Source organism: Lemur catta, chromosome 12, assembly GCF_020740605.2.
Source record: "Lemur catta isolate mLemCat1 chromosome 12, mLemCat1.pri, whole genome shotgun sequence".
Taxonomy (NCBI): Eukaryota; Metazoa; Chordata; class Mammalia; order Primates; family Lemuridae; genus Lemur; species Lemur catta.
Window position 1 is genome coordinate 12,706,511 of NC_059139.1, and position 20,652 is coordinate 12,727,162.

General features: G+C 33.0%; 1 protein-coding gene and 1 non-coding gene across 6 annotated transcripts in view; one reads left to right on the forward strand and one right to left on the reverse strand.

Annotated features, from left to right (window-relative positions):
* The window catches only part of CDH18 (cadherin 18), a 690,430-nt gene that overhangs the window by 18,427 nt on the left and 651,351 nt on the right, over nt 1–20,652 (reverse strand). For all 5 annotated transcript variants that reach the window (XM_045566567.1, XM_045566566.1, XM_045566565.1 and 2 more), the window contains 2 exons: nt 18,636–18,757; nt 8,167–8,284 (listed from right to left, as the gene is read on the reverse strand). In XM_045566567.1, the coding sequence (XP_045422523.1) occupies nt 8,167–8,284; nt 18,636–18,757 (240 nt within the window). The remainder of the gene's footprint in view (nt 1–8,166; nt 8,285–18,635; nt 18,758–20,652) is intronic.
* Nucleotides 16,845–16,951, forward strand: LOC123648682. Its single transcript, XR_006738710.1, has one exon. It is a non-coding gene; the product is annotated as a U6 spliceosomal RNA (small nuclear RNA).

Here is a 20,652-nt window from a genome sequence, read left to right on the forward strand (position 1 = left end):
GAATGAACAAAGTTATTATATGCCTGGAACTCTAGTTCAAGCCTATATTCATAAATTGTGTGACAATATGGCTATAGTTTATTTGCTATAGATATGAAATTAAGAAGTTAAAATTATACAATGGAATTTTTTGATGATAAATTAAATGTTTGCTTAACACAATTTAAAGAAAAGGTGGTAGTAGGAAAAATATCTACATTTTAACCAGCAAACATTTTATACTTTTACTGTTGCTTTAGAATAATACAACTTAAAGATGCTCTAGCTTAAAAATTACCTTCTGAACTCTAGTTTTTAATTTTAAATAAAATTGTGTTATTGTCAATATATTAGTTAATGATAAAAATGTCACTATTAAACAAAAGTAATATATATATTATGGTATATATTGTAAAAAAAATCTTTCACTTGCTCCAAATCTTTAATATTTAATAAATAGGGAACAATCACTTTCCAGATAAATATTGAATATTGTTGCTTAGCACAAATTTTTCTATCCACCACAATTTGGTACTAAAGGAACTAAAGGATAAAGGACAGATATCTTACTTATTTTTGAGCACCAAATATGGCATGGTGCTTAATAGTGTGTTCTCAAGAGTGAATTCAAATGCCACTGAGTGCTTTGCTACATTTCCCTGGTTAGATTTTTTCCTAACCAATATAACTGATGTTGCATTCTGTCATCTCCATGCTGGTTTAACCTCCCACTTAATTGCAAAATATTTTGATTCGCTGTCCCTGGTATAATAGATTCCATCCTTAAAAGTCAAGCCATAGTCCTCCTCTTTCAATAATACAACTTTTGCTAATCTCTCTAAAGTCATTCACCTTTCACTGCCTTCAATTGCAAGTTAGGTTTCATATTATCCTTATTTCCTCACCTAGACAGGAAGCCCCTTGAAAGCAGGATCTGTGTGATATGTGTGTTGGAATTCCTTAGATTCTGGACAGCTTAGCTCGCTGCCTTATACCCGTCAGAGTACATAATACTTGAATGATTAAGTGGCAGGAGAAACACAATGATAACTGAAGAATTTCTCTTAAAGGAAGACCATTAATTCCAAGGAGACTCCGGAAGAGTGGTGATAAATAGTAATGTGGTGTGAGGCTGGGGTGGTACATGATGGACAGAGAGCATAAAAGATCTGTTGGAGGGAACAGAGCTCTGTGTGTGGGGGTGGGGGGGGCAGGGCTGTTAAAGTGTTTTCCACATTTTGAATTAGATCCAATAGGTGAATACATTCTTAATGATAATATGCAAAGTACATTTAATAGACATTTCTTAAGAAGTATTATATTTTCTATCTTATTATCACTATTTTTATGTGTGATTATACTCAACACACAAATCATTTCTAATTGATATTTAATCATGTATTGTTTATTTTACACTTTGTCTTTACCTTTTAAAAATATGCATTCTTCTTTTATCTTATTTTCATTTGGCTGCAATAGCTCCAAATATTTTGCCAATGGAATTTTATTATAATTAATACATAGTTGTGATTTCTGAGGCATTCGGTATTTTAAAATGCCACTTTTTTAATTGTTACATGAGTGTTATCTCAGATAGGAAGAAGATTTTTTATTGTAGTTCTTTCTTTCAAATGACATTAAAAGAAGATACATTCAGTATTCACTTCTAATTTTGCAAATGAGTATTTTGAAAACATTCATTCTCTTCACAATTTAAATTGTCTGGAAATCTGTAAAATTAGTTCATCATCTATCAAGACTTCTCTAAACATATATATATATACACACACACACACACACACACATATATACACACATATTTATATATATATATCTTTCAATCTTAAATCTTCTTCACTCAGGGTAATTTAATTATTTCATTACTGCTTTTTCATCTATTTATTTTTTAGTTATCTTCCATGTGCCTTTGACTCATAGCATTTCCTGTATGATTTCAAATTCTTAATAGTTTCATCTTTCTAGGAATAGAATAATTGTCTACATAGCTCCAGTTTGCAAAAGAGGAAACTGAGGCACAGGTATGAGCAAATACCTGTAGAATAAAAGATGTCTTGCAATCAACAGTTTGCCCTCCACATATTTTCCCCTTTCTGGAATTGAAACTCCTCTAGTTATCTTGGCAGTTTTCTGATACTGTTAGATAAATATTTTCTTGAAATTTCAAGCTTTCCTGTTTGTTATTAGTGGGAATACTGGTCAGTCAAAAACTAGCTATTTTACCCAGACCCACATGTTATAATGCAAGAGCCATTTGCAAATAGTGTCATTAAATAATTGCAACATAAACTGGGCTTCAAAGAAAGGACACTGTTCAATGATAATCTAATTACCCTGTAGATGCTGGCTGCTTGGATATTCTCTGGTAATGTTACAGATATTTGTTCTTTCGAATTTAATTAATTTGGGTTAGAAGCCCACTCATGTACTGAGAAAAACCAAGATCATCTCCAAAATTTCTGAGGATTAGGGTAGGCTGTAAAACATTGTCACTCTTTCTGCAGTCAACATTTCAAACAAATTTTCCCTTTTTCTCTGTCACTTACTGATCCTGTTTCTCTTATATGCCTGCTACAAATCTACACTTCCCAGAGTAAGATGGGCTCAAAATTAAGTAAATTAAGGTTTGGATAAACAGAATACCCCGAAAGAGCAGCCTGGTTTAGCAGATATCTGAATAGGATATCAGATAACAGATACTGTAGTCCAAGAACTGCTTTCAAGCTCCTTCTTTCTCCCAAATATTTACTGGGATGACATGTACAGCTAAATAAACTTGACATATAGGTGGATTCTGAAGGTCACTTCCAAAGCAGAGAGCCTTTGAGATTTGCAAGAAAATATTTAGGTATTGGCCCAAATCTATCTACTAGCCTTTACAACATCGGAGGAATCCCTGGGAATCATAGCTGAAAAAACCTCCCTAAGCAGAAGACCACAGGACACGGCAGGGGTCAAATTAGTTCAGGGACAGAGGCAGTTAGCATGTTTTGGGGCCTACTAAAACATACTTACACGTCTGCATGAAACTTTTAAGCTCACGTGAAAATATTGCCAATTTTAAAAATATGGTAAAATGATAAAGTTCAATTGGACACTACTGAAAGCTGAATTAGTGACCTGAAAGATCAAAAGGGAAACAACATAGAATGTTTCAGAGTTAGAATCTAGAAACAGCTTGGCTCTATTTGAAACCTGGTTTCTCTATGAATTACATGTGAGATCATGGCCAAGTCCTTGTTTTCGCTGTGCCAACTCTGTGTTGAAATTTGAAAGAACAAATATCTGTAGCATACCAGGGAATATCCAAGCAGCCAGCATCTCCAGGATAATTAGATTATCATTGAACAGTGTCCTTTGTTTGAAGTCCAGCTTATGTTGCAAATATTTAATGACACTATTCCAAAATGGCTCTTGCTGTATGAAACGTAGGTCTGGGTAAAATAGGTAGTTTTTGACTGACCAATGCTCCCATTGATAACAAAGAGAAAAGCTTGAAATTTCAAGACAATATTGTTTAATAGTATCAGAAAACTGCCAGAAAAACTAGAGGAGTTTCAATTCCAGGGAGGGGAAAAAATATGGAGGAGTGAACTGTTGATCACAAAGCCTTTTTTCTTCTACAGGTATTTGCTTACACTAGAAACGAAGCAGATGCCAGGATTCCAAGCTGGGCAAAGAGAAACTAGGAAAGTTTTCTGAAGCTTCATGGGCCTGCAATCAAATTAAAGATTGAGGGGACTCGAATACATGACTGATTTTCCCTAAAGACATTTGTTAAATTGAAAGTTTAATTTGGAAATTTAACAGAAAGCTAAAACCCTAAGCTGAAAAGACCTGGAAGACATAGAAGAGCTTTTTTGCCATATCATGGTGTTGACCAATGATTAATGGACCAAGGTGAGTGCACAAGCATGCTCTCAGTGGAAAGCCCTAGAGGGTCACGCTCTGCGAACAGGAACAAATGAGAGATAAACTGAATCTAAACAAAACTGTAAATCAGCCCCGACTCAGCTCAGACTCTGATTGGATTTAAATGATAATCCTCCACTCTAATTGCTTATCAGAGAAAATAACGAATACTCTCTGGAGAAACAGATATCATTTGAGCTTCTTCTAGTGCTATGGGTTGAATTTTGTCCCCTCCAAATTTCATGTGTTGGAAACCTCATCACCAAAGTAATACTGTTGGGAGGTTAGGCCTCATGGAAGGTGTTCAGGTCATTAGGGCTCCACTCTCATGAATGGATTAATGCCACAATCAAAAGGGCTTTCAGGAGAGGATTTTCTCTCTTCCTATATCCTGCCATATGCGGAAGAGTTTTCCTTTCTCTGGAAGATGCAGCATTCAAGATGCCATCTTGGAAGTAGAGACCAGGCCCTTACTGGACTCTAAATGATCTGAGACTTCCCAGCATCCAGAACTGTAAGAAATAAATTTTTCTTCTTTATAAATTCCCCAGCCTCAGATGTTCTGTTATAGCAGCACCAAATGAGTGACATTCAATCAAAAAATACTAGACATATCAAGGAACAAGACCATATGTCCCAGTCTTGTCCTCCTATCCCCCAACCCCACAGAAAAAAACAAATATTGGCATTTGATCCAGATATTAGAGTAGGCTGGCAATAATTGTAAAATCACTAATACTAATATGTTCAAGAAAATAGAAGAAAAAGTAATTTCACCAGTGATTTACATATCTATAAAAGAGTGAAATGGCTATCAACCAGAGCAATGAGTATTTGGACCACATTTTCTTTGAATAGATGTATTTGCTCTACTTAGGACTCTTCCTCCCCTTAGCAGGTCATTCACTCCATGCCGGTACTTTCTGCCAATATATTTGCAGCCTATGTCGCAGTGAGTGATAAAAACTAAGTTCAAAATAGAATGGGCTCCAGTTCTATCCAGGATAATACAAGAAGTGCTAGATTACCATTGTTTTTTGTGGCTTTGTAGTACTCCATGGTATACATATACCACATATCATTAATCCACTCATGGATTGATGGGTACTTGGGTTGTTTCCATATCTTTGCAATTGCAAATTGTGCTGCTATAAACATTCTAGTGAAGATTATTTTTTTTTAAAGAATGTCTTTTTTTTTTCCTTTGGTAGATGCCCAGTAATGGGATTGCTGGATCAACTGGTAGTTCTACTGTTAGCTCCTTGAAGTATCTCTATATGACTTTCCATAGAGTTTGTACTAAAATAAAGAAACTCTTTAAAATGAACATGATAGAACATTCAAGAAGACTGTAATGCTCAGATAAATTAGCAGGGTCCAAATTAATCAGGGATAGGCCATATGTCAGGAAAGATCTTATGGGGATGGGAATGGGAAAGATCTAGGAAAACATGGAACGTTGTCTGAAATTTAGCCATTTAGCAAGCAGATCTGGGTATTAAATAGGAGAATCCAATCTGGGCATAGATGGGAAGATCTTCTTAGTTGTATGAGGAAATTAGCTACCTTATGTGATTCTAGGTATAAATGCTATTAAGGTATTGGTCTTTGGCATGAGCTTAGTATATACATATTAATAATTTAGAATAATTAAATAGGTGCTTTTACAATAGTTTCTAGTAGGAATTACTTCAATGAAGTATCAAGAAATGTGAAGGAGGTCTGGTCTGCAACAACACTATGCATTTCTGTCTGTCTCTCTTTATGGAAATCTCTTTCTCTGCACTCACTCTTTGCTATATAGCAATTTAGGAGATGACGCTAAATCAATGGCTTCCTGATCACATAACCTGGCTTAAAGGCTATGTCTGCTTTCTGTTGTTTCCCTGAATATGTACTTTCATGTAAGCAGTAGGCACAGAAAATAAATGGCTTTAATTTGTTCTTCTAGATTTCTTTCTTTATGTTCTGAGGCCATGTTAATGTCTATTAACTCATGTAATGCAATGCTCTGACACCCAGGATCCAGCAGGACAGGATTTTCTGACTCTTACTCCATTGTGTTTTTATTCTGGTTGTTGTCTAGAGAAATATTTATGCATACATAAATAAATGAATGTATGTAAGTATGCACATATATATGTATTTATTCTGGTATGGCTATTCTGTTTTTAATTTCATCTGTATACATTATTATCTATAATTGCCTTACCTGTGGAGAAAAGACCTTATGATTCTAATGCCTTTGTATATGGCAACATTAATTCTCCCAAGGCTGAAAAGTTGGTATTTCTAATCATGATTGATGCATATAAAAACTGAGGCTCGGGAGGTTGAGGGGCTGAACTTAGTAGCACAACCAAGTCTGCTTACTCAGGTCCATGTTTTCAGCTATGCACTGATAGCCCCTTTCCAAATAATTGCTATTCTTTCTACCCAAGAGAAATTATTTCTGTGTTATTTATAATTTCATCAACTCTCAAAAATTGTAAAAAATATTCATACAAATATATTTAAACATCTTTACCACTACAAAACTAACCACAGGCTTCTCACACTTGAGATGATAGGTATTCATTTGTATGGTTAAAATTAATGTTTCAAAATGTATACACAAATCCTTTCAAAAGTTTGTTTATATTTTGAGAAGAATACCTTGTGTGTGAGTTCCAGCACTGGTAATGTTGTCATATCACTGAATTAAGACATTTCAAATACAACTGTCAGTTAAATTCACAAATTCCAGATATAATAATCTTGTATGAAGAACTTTTAGTTATGGATGTGGGTTTCAATGAAAACAACATTCTCCTGTTTTTCTAAAGTACTTTTAGAGCTATGCCGATGTAGGTTAAATAGCTTAAATTTAGCACATATTTAAACCTACATCAAATTTTATCATAATATCATATTAAATTTATTTTAAAAATATAAAAAAGTTTGTATTGGAATAAAAAAATTCCAAATGAAGTATAAGCATGTGTATCTAGATACGATTTCAGTTTACTAAGGAAGCAAGCTAAATGCTCCCCCAAATTATGAAATTCTTTGAAATATGAGAGAATATAAATCGATTTTTAACGTGGTTCACATGTTTAAGTATCCTAAATATATTTGGATTATAAGATATAATATTCAAATGTAAGTAAATGTACAATAGTCAAATACAATTTGTCATGCACAAACAATATATACTCTCATAAGTAAAGCTCATATAGGGCTACTTAAAATGGGAGAGGCAATTAAGCTTTGTATGTTCATGTGAACCTTTTTATGGCTGCATGCACACTATGGTATTCTGGGTACATTTATAGACCATTAGGGATAATGGGAAAAATGCTTTTAGCAGGTTGTCATTTAGTGACTTGCTTTTGAAAATTCTCCTTTTAGAAATGTACAAAGAGGGAATTAAATGTTTGCTTCAAAATGTGTGTGCCATTGTTTCCTTCATGTGATTCTGAGGCTAGCATTAAATCCTAAATTACAGCATATTCAGATAAACATGATCAAACATAGTTTAGGGAAGGAGAAAGTTGATATTAATCAGAAAATTTCACATACTGAATGGAGTAATATTTCCCTAAGTTATCAAGAATGACTTGTACACAATCTTGAGGAATCTACCAGATAGGGCATCTAAATATTGATGAATCTTCTATAGTACTAAATTATGGGATTCTTCCCAATCCCCCACTCCCAAAACAGGAAATTAAACAAAATCATCCAAAAACCTCCACATTCCACAATATTGTGTATAATTATGCATATCTTTCTTTGGATATTTTGGGAAATATTCCCACCAACAAGAGGAAATATAATTTGTACAGCATATATTGATAGCTTTGCTAATACAAGATGATTTCAAGCATTGCACTTCCTTTTGTAACTGTCTCTAGGACATATTTTTCATTTTTTCTAATTTAAATATTTTCTCCCTCCTAGCAATTACAGCACTCTCATAAACAAGTTTGTCAGCTAAGATTTCTCTTAAAATTTGCCCAAGAGCACATCACATGTACATTTCTTGTTTAAAGGGAAGCTTCTAAATAAATTCAATGAAAGTTATTTGTACATATGGCTCAATTTTAAATATAAGCTATTCACAAATCATAACACATTAACATCAAACTGACTTTGAATGCTGATCTGCAAGCTGTTCATGGGTATATAAGAATGCTGCAAAACTGATCACGCCTATTTCATATCAAGTCAACGCAGAAGCTACATAGATCAAAAAACATATGTATTTATGTTCACCTTCATTGTCCTTAAGAGTGAAGTTTGGGTTCATTGGCAGGTGTTCATCAAGAAAGAAGTTAAACCTTGGTCCATTGGCAAAATCATCTTTATCAGTGGCACTGATGGTGTGAATAACCTAAAGAAAAGACAAATACTTAACAATAAATTTAATTTTGCTTATTCCCTCGATTTTAAATATACTGTATTATTTTCAATTGTTAAAACAAAATAATTTTTAAAATATTCCTTTATCCAACTTGAGTCTTTTCAAATTCAACTCATAAAAGTACCAATTAAGTTGCTCTCCTTTGCATTAGATCTTAGGAAGAACAAAGCACAATGTATAAGCTTTCACACTTTATTTTCTAACATGGCAAAACATCAAATTTTTCTTTATTACTCGTAGCATTGTGGGGTCATTTAATTGTAAGATTCTGTATGGACATTTGTTAGAAAAGACATAAAATATTGTTTGCACAAATATAAATATCCCAGTGTTGATGCAGAATAGTCTTGCAGTGTTATGTTGTTCTCAGTCAGTAAATGCAAGAGCAGTGGAGTCTTACATTTTTCACTCTTGCAAGAGCCCTTTGGGGGGACCATGATCCAGCTCATGCATTTTACAGATGATGAACCTGGGTCTTGGAAGGATTGTGATATGCCACAAATCTCTAAAATAGTGGCAGAGGCAAAATCAGACCCTTCAGTCTTTTATTGATAATGTCCCATCTCTAGTGGTCAAGAGAAAGCAATTCTAAAATCTGAAATTAATACACGTTAAGAAGCAGAGTAAAGGCCGGGTGCGGTAGCTCACGCCTGTAATCCTAGCACTCTGGGAGGCCGAGGCGGGCGGATTGTTTGAGCTCAGGAGTTCGAGACCAGCTGAGCAAGAGCGAGACCCCGTCTCTACTAAAAATAGAAAGAAATTATCTGGCCAACTAAAAATATATATAGAAAAAATTAGCCGGGCATGGTGGTGCGTGCCTGTCGTCCCAGCTACTCAGGAGGCTGAGGCAGTAGGATCGCTCAAGCCCAGGAGTTTGAGGTTGCTGTGAGCTAGGCTGACGCCACGGCACTCACTCTAGCCCGGGGCAACAAAGTGAGACTCTGTCTCAAAAGAAAAAAAAAAAAAAAAAAGAAGCAGAGTAAGTTAGACTATATAAATAAAATATTCCAGGTGGCCCACCCAAGAGCAGAACAGAAATTTTAATAGCTATGGCCACAATATTCCTTAAAAAAAAGTCAAAACAAACAAGAAAAATATTTTTAAAAAAATGATCCTAATGTTTATGTGTTTTCTTTCTAGCCCTTCATTAGAAAAAATCAGACACAAAGAGGGAAAGATGAGCTGTAAAAATAGTATTTATTGTTTGTGAAATACATGTGTCCATTTAAAAAGTTGATACAATTTCTTAGACTGCTTTACCCTATTTTAGCCAATTTCAATATTTTACAAGGGAAATAACTCACCAAAGGTATCACAGTTATCAACTGAATTCCTCTCCATGTCCTGAGCCCATTATTTTGTCAGGAAGATGAGGAAGAATATAAAAGCACCAAGAAAGAGTAGTCACTGGGAGGAAAACTAGAATAACAAGTATGCTCATTGGGTGCAAGTGAAGAATGTGCTTCAGGGTGTAGAAGTGATCAACTTCCTCCATATGTTCACCCAGCTCACCCCTTCCAACATTTCCATCACTGCTCAAAAGGTACTCACTCAACAAGAGATCTTACGTGCTCCTCACCCCTCATCTCCAAAGAAATTTCTATACTTCTCTATTTACCTCCATATTTATTTATGAGCTGAAAATTTCATATTTGCTTATTGATTGTTTTCTTCTTTTATTTAAAGCACCACTAGTCTCTGGATAGATCATTTCTCCTTTGTTTTGGGTTTTGACTCTGAGTAGGAGAATGCATTGATGGATAATCAGAAACAATGTGACCATTTTTTTTCAAATGAACGAAAAGTTTCAAATAGAGTTCAGGCGCTGCATCATCTGAGGAATATACCCACATTCTCTATACATTAGTTAATACAAAACTGAGACGACAATTATGTAATATTTTCAAGTTTGTCTTCAAGATTAAATAAATATGAGTTTTTAAGCAGGTACTATGTACTCCCCCACCCCCAGCCACACACCCGCACATACCCTAAGTTACCACCTACCTTGCACTTCATTCAATGTGATTCTCCATTTTCTCCATGATACCCCATGACATACTAACACATCTGCAACTTTGCTTCTTATTTCTTTTTCTTTTTTCTTTTCTTTCTTTTTTTTTTTTTTTTTTTTGAGATAAAGTCTCCCTCTGTTGCCCGGGGTAGAGTGCAGTGGTGTCAGCCTAGCTCACAGCAACCTCAAACTCCTGGGCTCAAGCGATCCTCCTGCCTCAGCCTCCCGAGTAGCTGGGACTACAGGCATGTGGCACCATGCCCGGCTAATTTTTTCTATATATTTTTGATTGTCTAGCTAATTTCTTTCTCTTTTTAGTAGAGACGGGGTCTTGCTCTTGCTCAGGTTGGTCTCGAACTCCTGAGCTCAAATGATCCACCCGCGTTGGCCTCCCAGAGTGCTAGGATTACAGGCGTGAGACACCGCACCCGGCCTACTTCTTATTTCTTACCCTGGAATGTAATTTGGAGGCATTGGTGGAGAACGATTCATTTAAATCAACTGAGCTATTTAATGTTTCTTGCTATCACTTCTGTGGGATTGTTATTTTCCTTTCTATTATTTTAAAGTTAGTTTATAAATTAATGTTTTCTTGATATTTTTACAAACATGAGACTTCTTATTCTATTGTTTTCTGTATTTCTATAATCTTTACTAAAGTGTCATTTCCATTTTTGTATAGGTAATTTCAAATCTGAATTTAACAGGCAGCTCACTTCTGACAAATCTGGTTTTCTTAGAGACAAACTCAGGCTTATCTACGTAGGAAATGATGATTTGATTATCACGTTTTGTTTAAGTGTCCCATTCATCTTAAACTACTATAGAATTTTTATTCATGCATCTATGCTTAAATTTTCATCCATAGTATTTATGAAAAATATTTCTAAAACCTGGAATATTGGTCTGGTTTTGTCCAGAATTCTGGAATATTCTCTTGATCTGAGATGGCTTATTCAAATATTCTGTGTTACAAATCTCCCTGTTCCTTTCACTGGGAAATAGGATTGATATCCATTGTCATCTAAGACTTTCATCACAAACATAACTAAGAGGTTAACATGTGTTTGGTTTTTAGAAGATGTAAAACTTCTGGCAAATATCTAGATAATTGCCAGGTTTCCATTATCAATATTTTCTATTCCTTTGTCAGAGTTGTGATTTATATACACTGTGTTGCCTGTGCTTTCTGTCTGTGCAATTGGTTGACAGTGTAAAATCCCTAAAAATTTCTTTTTGATTCTCACTCCTTCCAAATGAACTGAAATGTTCTCTATCATGTATCTATGATATAATTAGTGCATAAACTGCTTATATATTTTGATAGATATGGCAGAAATAAAGATACAAATTAGTCTACCTTTCAAAAGCAAAGGGGGAGAAACCAAATTGATAGTGTTTATAAATATTACCAGGAAAAATTTTTGATGATATCCACAAATAAATGTAGCTACCTTTTAAATTTTATTTTCTATAGTCTATTACTGCTAGAGTACTTTATTAGGAAAAAAAGTCAGTGTCACAAATGTATTAAAATATCGTAACATTAGATTTGGTAAATCAATTTGCCTTAAGCATTTTAATTGAAAAGGAAGTTCTAAGAAATATACAGTATCTTATTTAATCAATGAGTCTATTTCATAATATATTACTTAACACAACCTGTACACCTTTATTTGATAATAATATCAACTTTTTTTAGTTAAATGAGCTTGATGTTTGACCCAGTAAAAAAATCTGTTGACCTAGTTAACCTTTTTCACTCAAAGTTATGTGGTTAATAATTACATGTGATTGGGACAAAGGCTAGTGGTATGTAACAAAATGATTTCTTTTTTGCATTATGCTTTCTAAATTTACTTCTAATGAAAAATAAAAAGAACCCAGAGGAAATTCAATATGAATAAAATATAATGCACTCTCTTATTTTTCAAGGTTTCTATGTTAGGAACATCTAAATTCTTTTGAATTCACTCTGCTTTCGGAACCAACTTGAAATTTCATGCATGCATGACTTTCTTTTTAATATTTTTTCAGTCAAGGTACCTAAAAGATTATTTTTTTCAAAACAGGAAAATATATTAACTCAGATAACTGTATTGTTGTAGTTCACTTGGTATCTGAGTTTACCTGAACTCCGGCTGTTATAAGTGGTTTGAACTTTCATATGAAACCAATCTCTGCCATAGCAACATACTGACATATTTAGGTGCACAGCATCCGTAACAGAAATATCTGTAATTCTAAAAGCAATTGCTATTGAAAGAGGAACTGTCATATAGCTGGGCAATAACAAATACACTTCAGAAAACTTATTTCACAAATTATTTTTTAAATAGAGTTTCCTATTAAAATTCTACATCATAACACATGAAGTTCCTCCAGAAATGGTTTGAATATAAGGTTAAAAGAATCAAAGACTGCAAAGTTAAATAAGCAATAAAAAGAACCGGGCCATTTTACTCTGTAATGGGTTAATCACACAAGTAGACCACCTGTAATGGTAATGATTTGTTTAAATATGCCTGACACAAGCAATACTCAAAAATGATTTTTCTCCCCTCAAAGTTTAAATTCATTTTGGTGAGAGATTTGGAAACATATGCTGAACAACAACATAAAGAGTTCAATTATCTTATAATTAAAGCCAAGAACGATGGTTAAATATAGTTTTTAAGGAACAAAATGAAGTAATCACATAACTTAATCAGCTTGCAAAACTTAATCAAAATATCTTAGAATTTAAGGGTGCTAAGTATAGCGATTACTTTCCAAGAATCAAAAACAAAAAATATGAAAAAGGAAGACTACTATGTAAATAAATGGTTAATGAGATCCTTCCAAGAAAAAAAAAATAAAAAAAAACAAGCTGTCACAGATACAGCCATCTCCAAAGGGTGTAATAGTTTGTCATGCAGAAAATAAAGCAAATCATAAAGGAATCTGAAACCTATCAGGCATGTATTCATAGAATTTCAGCGTTAGAAGGTCCCTGAAATTCTGACAATTTGTTTTTTAGAGATGAAGAAAGCACTTGTTAATGTCACATAAAATCATGGTGTAGGAATGCTACAGAGCATTTGCAGTCAATGCAGCGGACAAAACAGAGGGCCCAGGTTAGTAATGCCACATTTAGCAGGGAGCAAGCCCTAGGGAGAATAAAATGAATTTATCTCATGAGCAAGAAGTAGACAATATGAGAGGTCAACAAAAATACGTCAAGTCACAGGCCAGAACACTGAGATCAACCATTTAAATTTGGGAACAGATGTTCACATATGCAGAAGAAAGTATCAACTGAGCTAAGAGCCAGGGCTAGGTGTAACGTGGCCAGATTTTCAGCGGCCCACACAGGAGGCTATAGACTAGTAAGTGCTGCACCATAGTACAAGAACATTCTTTACCTGTGAAGCTTTGAAATGAGCTTGAGATTTTAAAAATACAATTTAGTTGCTTATTTAAATAAATATTTAAAAATTATAGTTAATCAAAAAACAATGTTTGATGTAAATATTAGCTTATGGTTGGTTCTTATAACCTATCTGAAATGATATTTTCAATTTACCAATTTTTAAATCTCTGAGTAACCTATTAATCATAGAAATAAAATTTCATTGAAGGAAAAGACCTAAGTTTTAAGAGTTGCTATCTAGAGAGGTAGTAACTGAATCTTAACAAGGGTAATATTTATTCTCAGGTATTTTTTAATGTGATGTTAAGTAGCATAGTGTTTAAACTTAATTTTCTCATTGTTTGTGGTATGAAGAAATATAAGTAACATGCTTATACTGATCTGATATGTAGCAAATGTGTTAATCTCATCCAAAAATTCTACCCTAGTAGCATTGTCACTGTTGCTATAGTTGTTAACGTGTGTTGAACTTAGTCAAATGCTTCGAATTCACCTATTGAGGTGAATTTTGATTTTTCTTCTTCCCATTTTAATGTATTATTATTTTTTGCTTTATTTTGTTTGTAAATATTTTCTTTATGATATTTATAGCTATGGTCATGAGAGAGAATAGCTATGATTCAAATATTTTTGTCAACTTTTGATATTAAGGTTATGTTGTCATTGCAAAACACTTTAAAAAATGGTTTCCTGCTTTTTCTGAACTCTTGAATACTTTTTTAATTACTATAACAATTTCCCCTAAATTTTTAGTAGAATTCACCATTAATGCCATGAGAATAGGATTTGCTTGTGAAAAGCTTTTTATTTATATATTCAATATATTTAACAGACAGAAGTTTGATTAGTCTTTCTTTATTCTTGTGCCAGATTTGACAACATTTTCTTTCCTAAAAATGTATGTGTTGTATCTAAATTTTCAAATTTTTATGTAAAATGATTTATTGTAACATATTATTGATTTTTAATTTCAAAATATTAAGAGGATGCAATGTTTTTGTTACATGGATATCTAGTATGATATTTAAGAGGAAGCTTTTAGTGTGCCTATCACCAGAATAGTGTTCACTGTACTTACAACCCCTCACCAGCTCCCATCCTCCTCTCTTCTTGGTTTCTAATGTCCTCTACAACCCTTTGTGCCCATGTGTGCACATTGTTCAGCTCCTAATAATTGATTTTTGGAATCGGTAAGGGCTGTAGTTAACTTCCCTTTATTTTTCCTAATATTGTTTATTTGTCCTCTTGTCTGTCTCTTCTTTATATCGGTCATAACAGGGACTTCTCTATCTTTTCAAATTACTAATGATTGACTTCTTAATATTTCTTTTGATTCATTTCCCTTTCATTGATCTTTCTTTATAAATGTGTAATTCCTTCTATTTCATTTAAATTTACTGCTATTGTTCTAACTTCTTATAAATGAATGCTTACACATTTAATTTGCAATAAAATCAATGATTTTCACAATTATATGCATTTAAAATTATAAATTTCCAACTAGTCATGATTTAACTGTTTCTTAGAAGCTTTGATATGATATATTTTCATTGTTGTTGCATGTAACTATATTTTTTTCATTTAACTTTGTATTTCTTCATGGACTAAGGTTATTTAGAAGTGCATTTTTTCATTTCCAATAGAACTTTTTCTAGCTATAGTTTTGAATTGCTATCTAGCTATATTTATTATAATAAAGAAAAAATAAGGTCTATCCTTTGCAAAGTATTATTAATAAAACTTGCTATTTGACACAGCAGATAGTAAATTTTTGGTCAATATTTTGTGCAAATTTTCTAATGCATAATCTGAAGTTGGTATAATTGTCAATCAGTACAGTCTGATAGTTCTAATATTCCATTTTCAATATTCTTTCTGAAATTTTTAGTGAATATTCTATCAGTTACTGGGAAAAGTGTGCAAAAACTCCCAATTCAATAACATATGTCTATTTTCCTTTATATTTCTATTAGTTTTTGCTTTGTTAATTTAGAGGTAATGTTGATAAATATGTCTAAATTTAAAATAGTTACTTCTACTTGGTGTACAGGCTACTTTTACCATAATGAAATTTGTTTCTTTACATCTATTAATATTAATATTTCCCTTGATAAAATTTATGTGTGTGTGTGTGTGTGTGTGTGTGTGTGTGTGTGTATGCTATTATTTAGGGGTATGTATATAACTTCCATTGGTAATTGTTTGAATACTTTTCTGTATTTTTAATTTCAAATTGTTTTCTTTTTATATTGATAATGTATCTCTTATAAGCAACTTTTAATTGACTTTTTAAATCTAGTATGATAATAGGCATCTTTTAATTTGAGTATTTAGGTGGTTTTATTTTAACTTAAATACTAATGAACACTTTAAATTTACATATTTTGTATTTGGTCTTTATGTTTTCCATTTGTTTTATATTAATTTTGTCTTATCTTTTTCTTTTTTAAGTACCATCTTTGCATTATAAAATATAGAAAATCACACGCAACAGTTTTATAAGTAAGTGAATTATTTTAACGTTAAACATTTTGTAAACATTATTAAGGTCAATAAATAGAACTTTAAACATTACCTTTTTTGGCATAAGTATTTTTTTGAAATTCTAATTTCTATTAGCTTGTTAGTTCCATGATCCTTTACTATTGTAGTTACATGTCAGTTACATGATCTTTTACTACTTTTACTTTTACATGATCTTTTACTCCTTTTATTGGGTAACCTAGAAATTACAACATGCATTCTTGACTTACAAAATGTATTATAAATTAATCTTAATTAATATCAATATTATTTAATATTAATTATTAATTTATATTTAATTATTTAAATTAATATTATGAATTTCCTTAATATTTAAGGACTTTAGAATATTTTACCTTCACTGACCTCCATCCTTTCTTATGATTTCTTAGGCCATGCACACTGTATATTTTAACACCCGGGAAACATTTCTTTGGTTGCTTATTCAGTCTTTCGTCATTGACTTTTACCAAAATATTTATTGATTGCTTTACTCTTTAATGTTTCTTGCCAACACTATTATTTACCTTTTTACTCAAGTAAAGCTTTAATGGAGTGTCTTTCTTATGCTAAAAAATTCTATGCTCACTTCGGCAGCACATATACTAAAATTGGAACGATACAGAGAAGATTAGCATGGCCCCTGCACAAGGATGACACGCAAATTCGTGAAGCGTTCCATATTTAAAAAAAAAAAATTCTGGCATTTGTTATTTTCCTAAATATGAATCTTCCTCAACTTTACTTTTGAGGAATATTTTTGGTAGAAAATTAATTTATTGCTGCCAATTATTGTCTTACAGCTCTTTGGACTTATTTTTCCATTGTTTTCTATATTTATCTTTCCTGATTAAAAAAATTAGCTTTTAGTATTGTCCTTTTGGAGGTAGTATGTATTTTTGTTTGTTTGCATTTTTAATTCAAATGTCCATTTTAGGTAATTGGAGATTCACAGACAGCTGTGAGAAATAATACAGAGCAGTCTCATGTACTCTTTACTTAGTTTTCCCCACAGGTAGTATCATGCAAAACATCCTCAAAACCAGGATATTGACATCACCTTGTTAATCTCTGGCACCTACTAATCTGTTCTCCATCTCCATAATTTTACTATGGCAAAAAGGCTGTTTCAATGGAATCATACATTATGCAAACTCTGGGGATTGGCTCTTTTATTCACTCAGAAAAATTCTTTGGAGATTCATCCAGGTTGTTGCATGCATCAGTTGTTTCTCTTTATTACTGAAAGATATTCCACTTTATGAATTTACTACAGTTTGCTTAACTATTCATCCATTGTAGGACTTCAGAGTTGGTTCCAGTCTAGGTCTATTATGATTAAAATTGCTACAAATATTTTTGTACAGTTTGTTGTGTGAACACAAGACATCCTATCTCTGGTTTAAATGTTCCAGTGCAGTTGCTGGATGATATGGTAGTTGCATGGTTAGTTTATTGTGAAATTACCAAAATATATTCTAGAATAGCAGTACTATTTTACACTTTGACCATCAATATGGAAATAATCCAATTTCTCAGCATCTTACCAGCATTTAGTGAAGTTTAGCTCTTATGATAGGCATGTAGTGATTTCTTATTGTAGCTTTAATTTCTATTTACCTAATCACTAATAATGTTGAACATCTTTTCATATGATTGCTATTTATATATCCTTTTCAGTAAATGTCTGCTTATGTCTTTTGCCTATTTTCAAATTGGATTTTTTCTTTTTTTACTGTTGAGTTTTTTTTGGGGGGAGCTTTTTTTGTTGACTTTTGTTTTTGTTTTGAGATACAGTATCATTCTGTTGCCAGGGCTAGAGTGCAGTGGCATCATCCTAGCTCACTGCAACCTCAAACTCCTGGGCTCAAGGGATCTTCCTGCCTCAATCCCCTGAGTAGGTGGGACTATAGGCACGTGCCACTAAGCCCAGCTAATTTTTCTATTTTTTGTAGAGACAGGGTCTCGATTTTTAGTACCAGCATCACTCAATTACCATTCATGTGTCACTCCCTCAGATCCTCCAAAGCAGGCCAAGAAAGTCCTTCCTCCTCAATCTAGTCTGCAAGCTTCATTAGGACAGGAATATTCACTATTTCCTCTTTACTTAATGCAGGGCTATACATAAAGCATTCAATATAACTTTATTGGCAAGATGAATGCATTGTTCATGAATGAGTTCATTTTTCTAAGTTACATTTGGGATCCAGAGAAAGTTTATTTTCTATGATTCTCAAAAAATTCATTTGGTACTATAAAATCATTTTCATTGAGCACAAAAATTACACTGAGGAATTATACCTAAGAATAATATAAATAAAGCTACTTGTTTTTCTTCCATTCAAATGATAGGAAAGAAATAATTAACTTACCTGGCCAGGCTTAGAATTTTCACAGACAACAATATCATATTCCCTGGCAAGTTCGGGTGGATTGTCATTGACATCCAGAACTCTAATACCCACTGTGACATGGCTCAGCAAACCAGGATTATCTGCAAAACACACAGGGATGTATTTAGTATTTCCATGCACACTTTAGAAGCTTGGTTTAAAACAAATCTCCTTAATACTGTAACTTGTCACTAGTTCCATATGCTGTAGCAGGACTTCTGGCAAAAGACAACTTTATGATGGCACTCTTTGCTAGAACTCATTAACTTACAGAAAAATGAAAAATGAACACCAAGGCATGACATGAATGCCAAAGCGATATTCTGTCATATCAAGGAAATTACATGTTATTCAGGAACTGGAGTGGGAGAAAGTTGTCAGAATTCATTGTATGCTGTCAGAGTCTAAGAAATGAACAATTAGTTTCATTATTAATCTAAGAAAAGCACAGCAGTTGATAAAAAATGTAATCTTTAAAAAGTCCATTTTAAATATAAATAAACTCAAAGATTATAATAGAAAGTAAATTTATTTACACAAAGGATCATTTTCTTCTTATAGGAGAATATATAAAGTATGTGATATTAAGCCATACCACACTTGGGGAAAAATAAAGAATAATTTAAATTAGAATTTAGGACAGAATTCACGTATAACTCTGATAGATATCAAAATTTATTTTGTACTTTAAAATATGCCTTAAACTCAATCTTCCCATGTTTTGGTAAGTTAATTAATTCTGAGATATAAGTTAGCAAAGGCAAATGTTTGGTTCATTTTACATGCAAAGCTAGAGATTAAGAATACGTGATGAAAAATTTAAATCTTTCTCTCTTTCTCTCCTCCTGCCCTACTCATTGCTAATGTGTCTGTCATCCTCTGAAAAAATTCAAAATTAAAATTATAAAAACACAATAATACATTAAGGAATAAGACCAGCAAAAATGCACATAAAATTTAAAGAAATTTATCACAGCACAACAGTAGAAGGAAAAAACTATCCATTTTAGGAAAAAGAGGGCATAGATACTTATTCAGAACTTATTTGCAATAGTAAGAAAATGAATGAGTTTAAAGTCCCTTAAGTAGCTCTAAAAGCAATGGAAAATCTAAGTAATGCTGTACTACAATAACTAAAGAAAATAAGTTCTTGGGTTAAAAAAATAATTTTTCCAAAGAGAAAACAATTTGACTCAGATGATTTTACTTAAAGTTAAATAAAATGGTAGTTTCAGTCTTATGAACATCCCACCCCCCCACCCAGAAAACAGACAATATTCCACACCTATTTTCTCTGGCTTATATACTGCCAATCAGGAAAGAGAGTATGTGTCAATAGGCTAAACAAAATAATAGTATACTGACTTTGCTGATGTGTTAAAAAAAAATCTTAAACAATTTATTTCCTGGAATGCTTATTTAGTTCAGGAATAACATAAGAAGCAAAGGAAGGGAGAGAAGGATGGATGGAGGGAGAAAGTGAGGGAGGGAGGGAGGAAGAAAATGCTGGGCTCAGGCTGTCCTCTGGAACTGGAATGTCCTTGCACCCATTCCACACTTGGGCACAGGGAACTAAATCCTCCGGGTGGAAACAGAATATTTCCATTTTGACCCAGTATTATTTTATATCCCCAATGTACAATCACTATTGCATAACTTAATGATTAAAAACAGGGCATTTGGGATCAGACAAATACTAGTTTTGTCTGTGGACCTACTACCATTCTATGTCCTGTGGCAAACTTTAGTTAATCTGTTTAATCCAAACTTCTGGAGCCTGTGACTCATCACATGCATGGCATGCACCGTCGGGGCAACTATAGGAGGTATGTTGAAGAGTTATGAAAAGCAGAATGTGAGAGTAAGTGTAAGGTGATTACTGGTGCAAATTGAATACCACTTTCTGTTGACTAAAAGTAGGATAATGAATAAAAATATAGTTTTACTTGCAGATAATTATTGTTGAAAACCACTTGTAGCTTTGTAGCCCCTAATA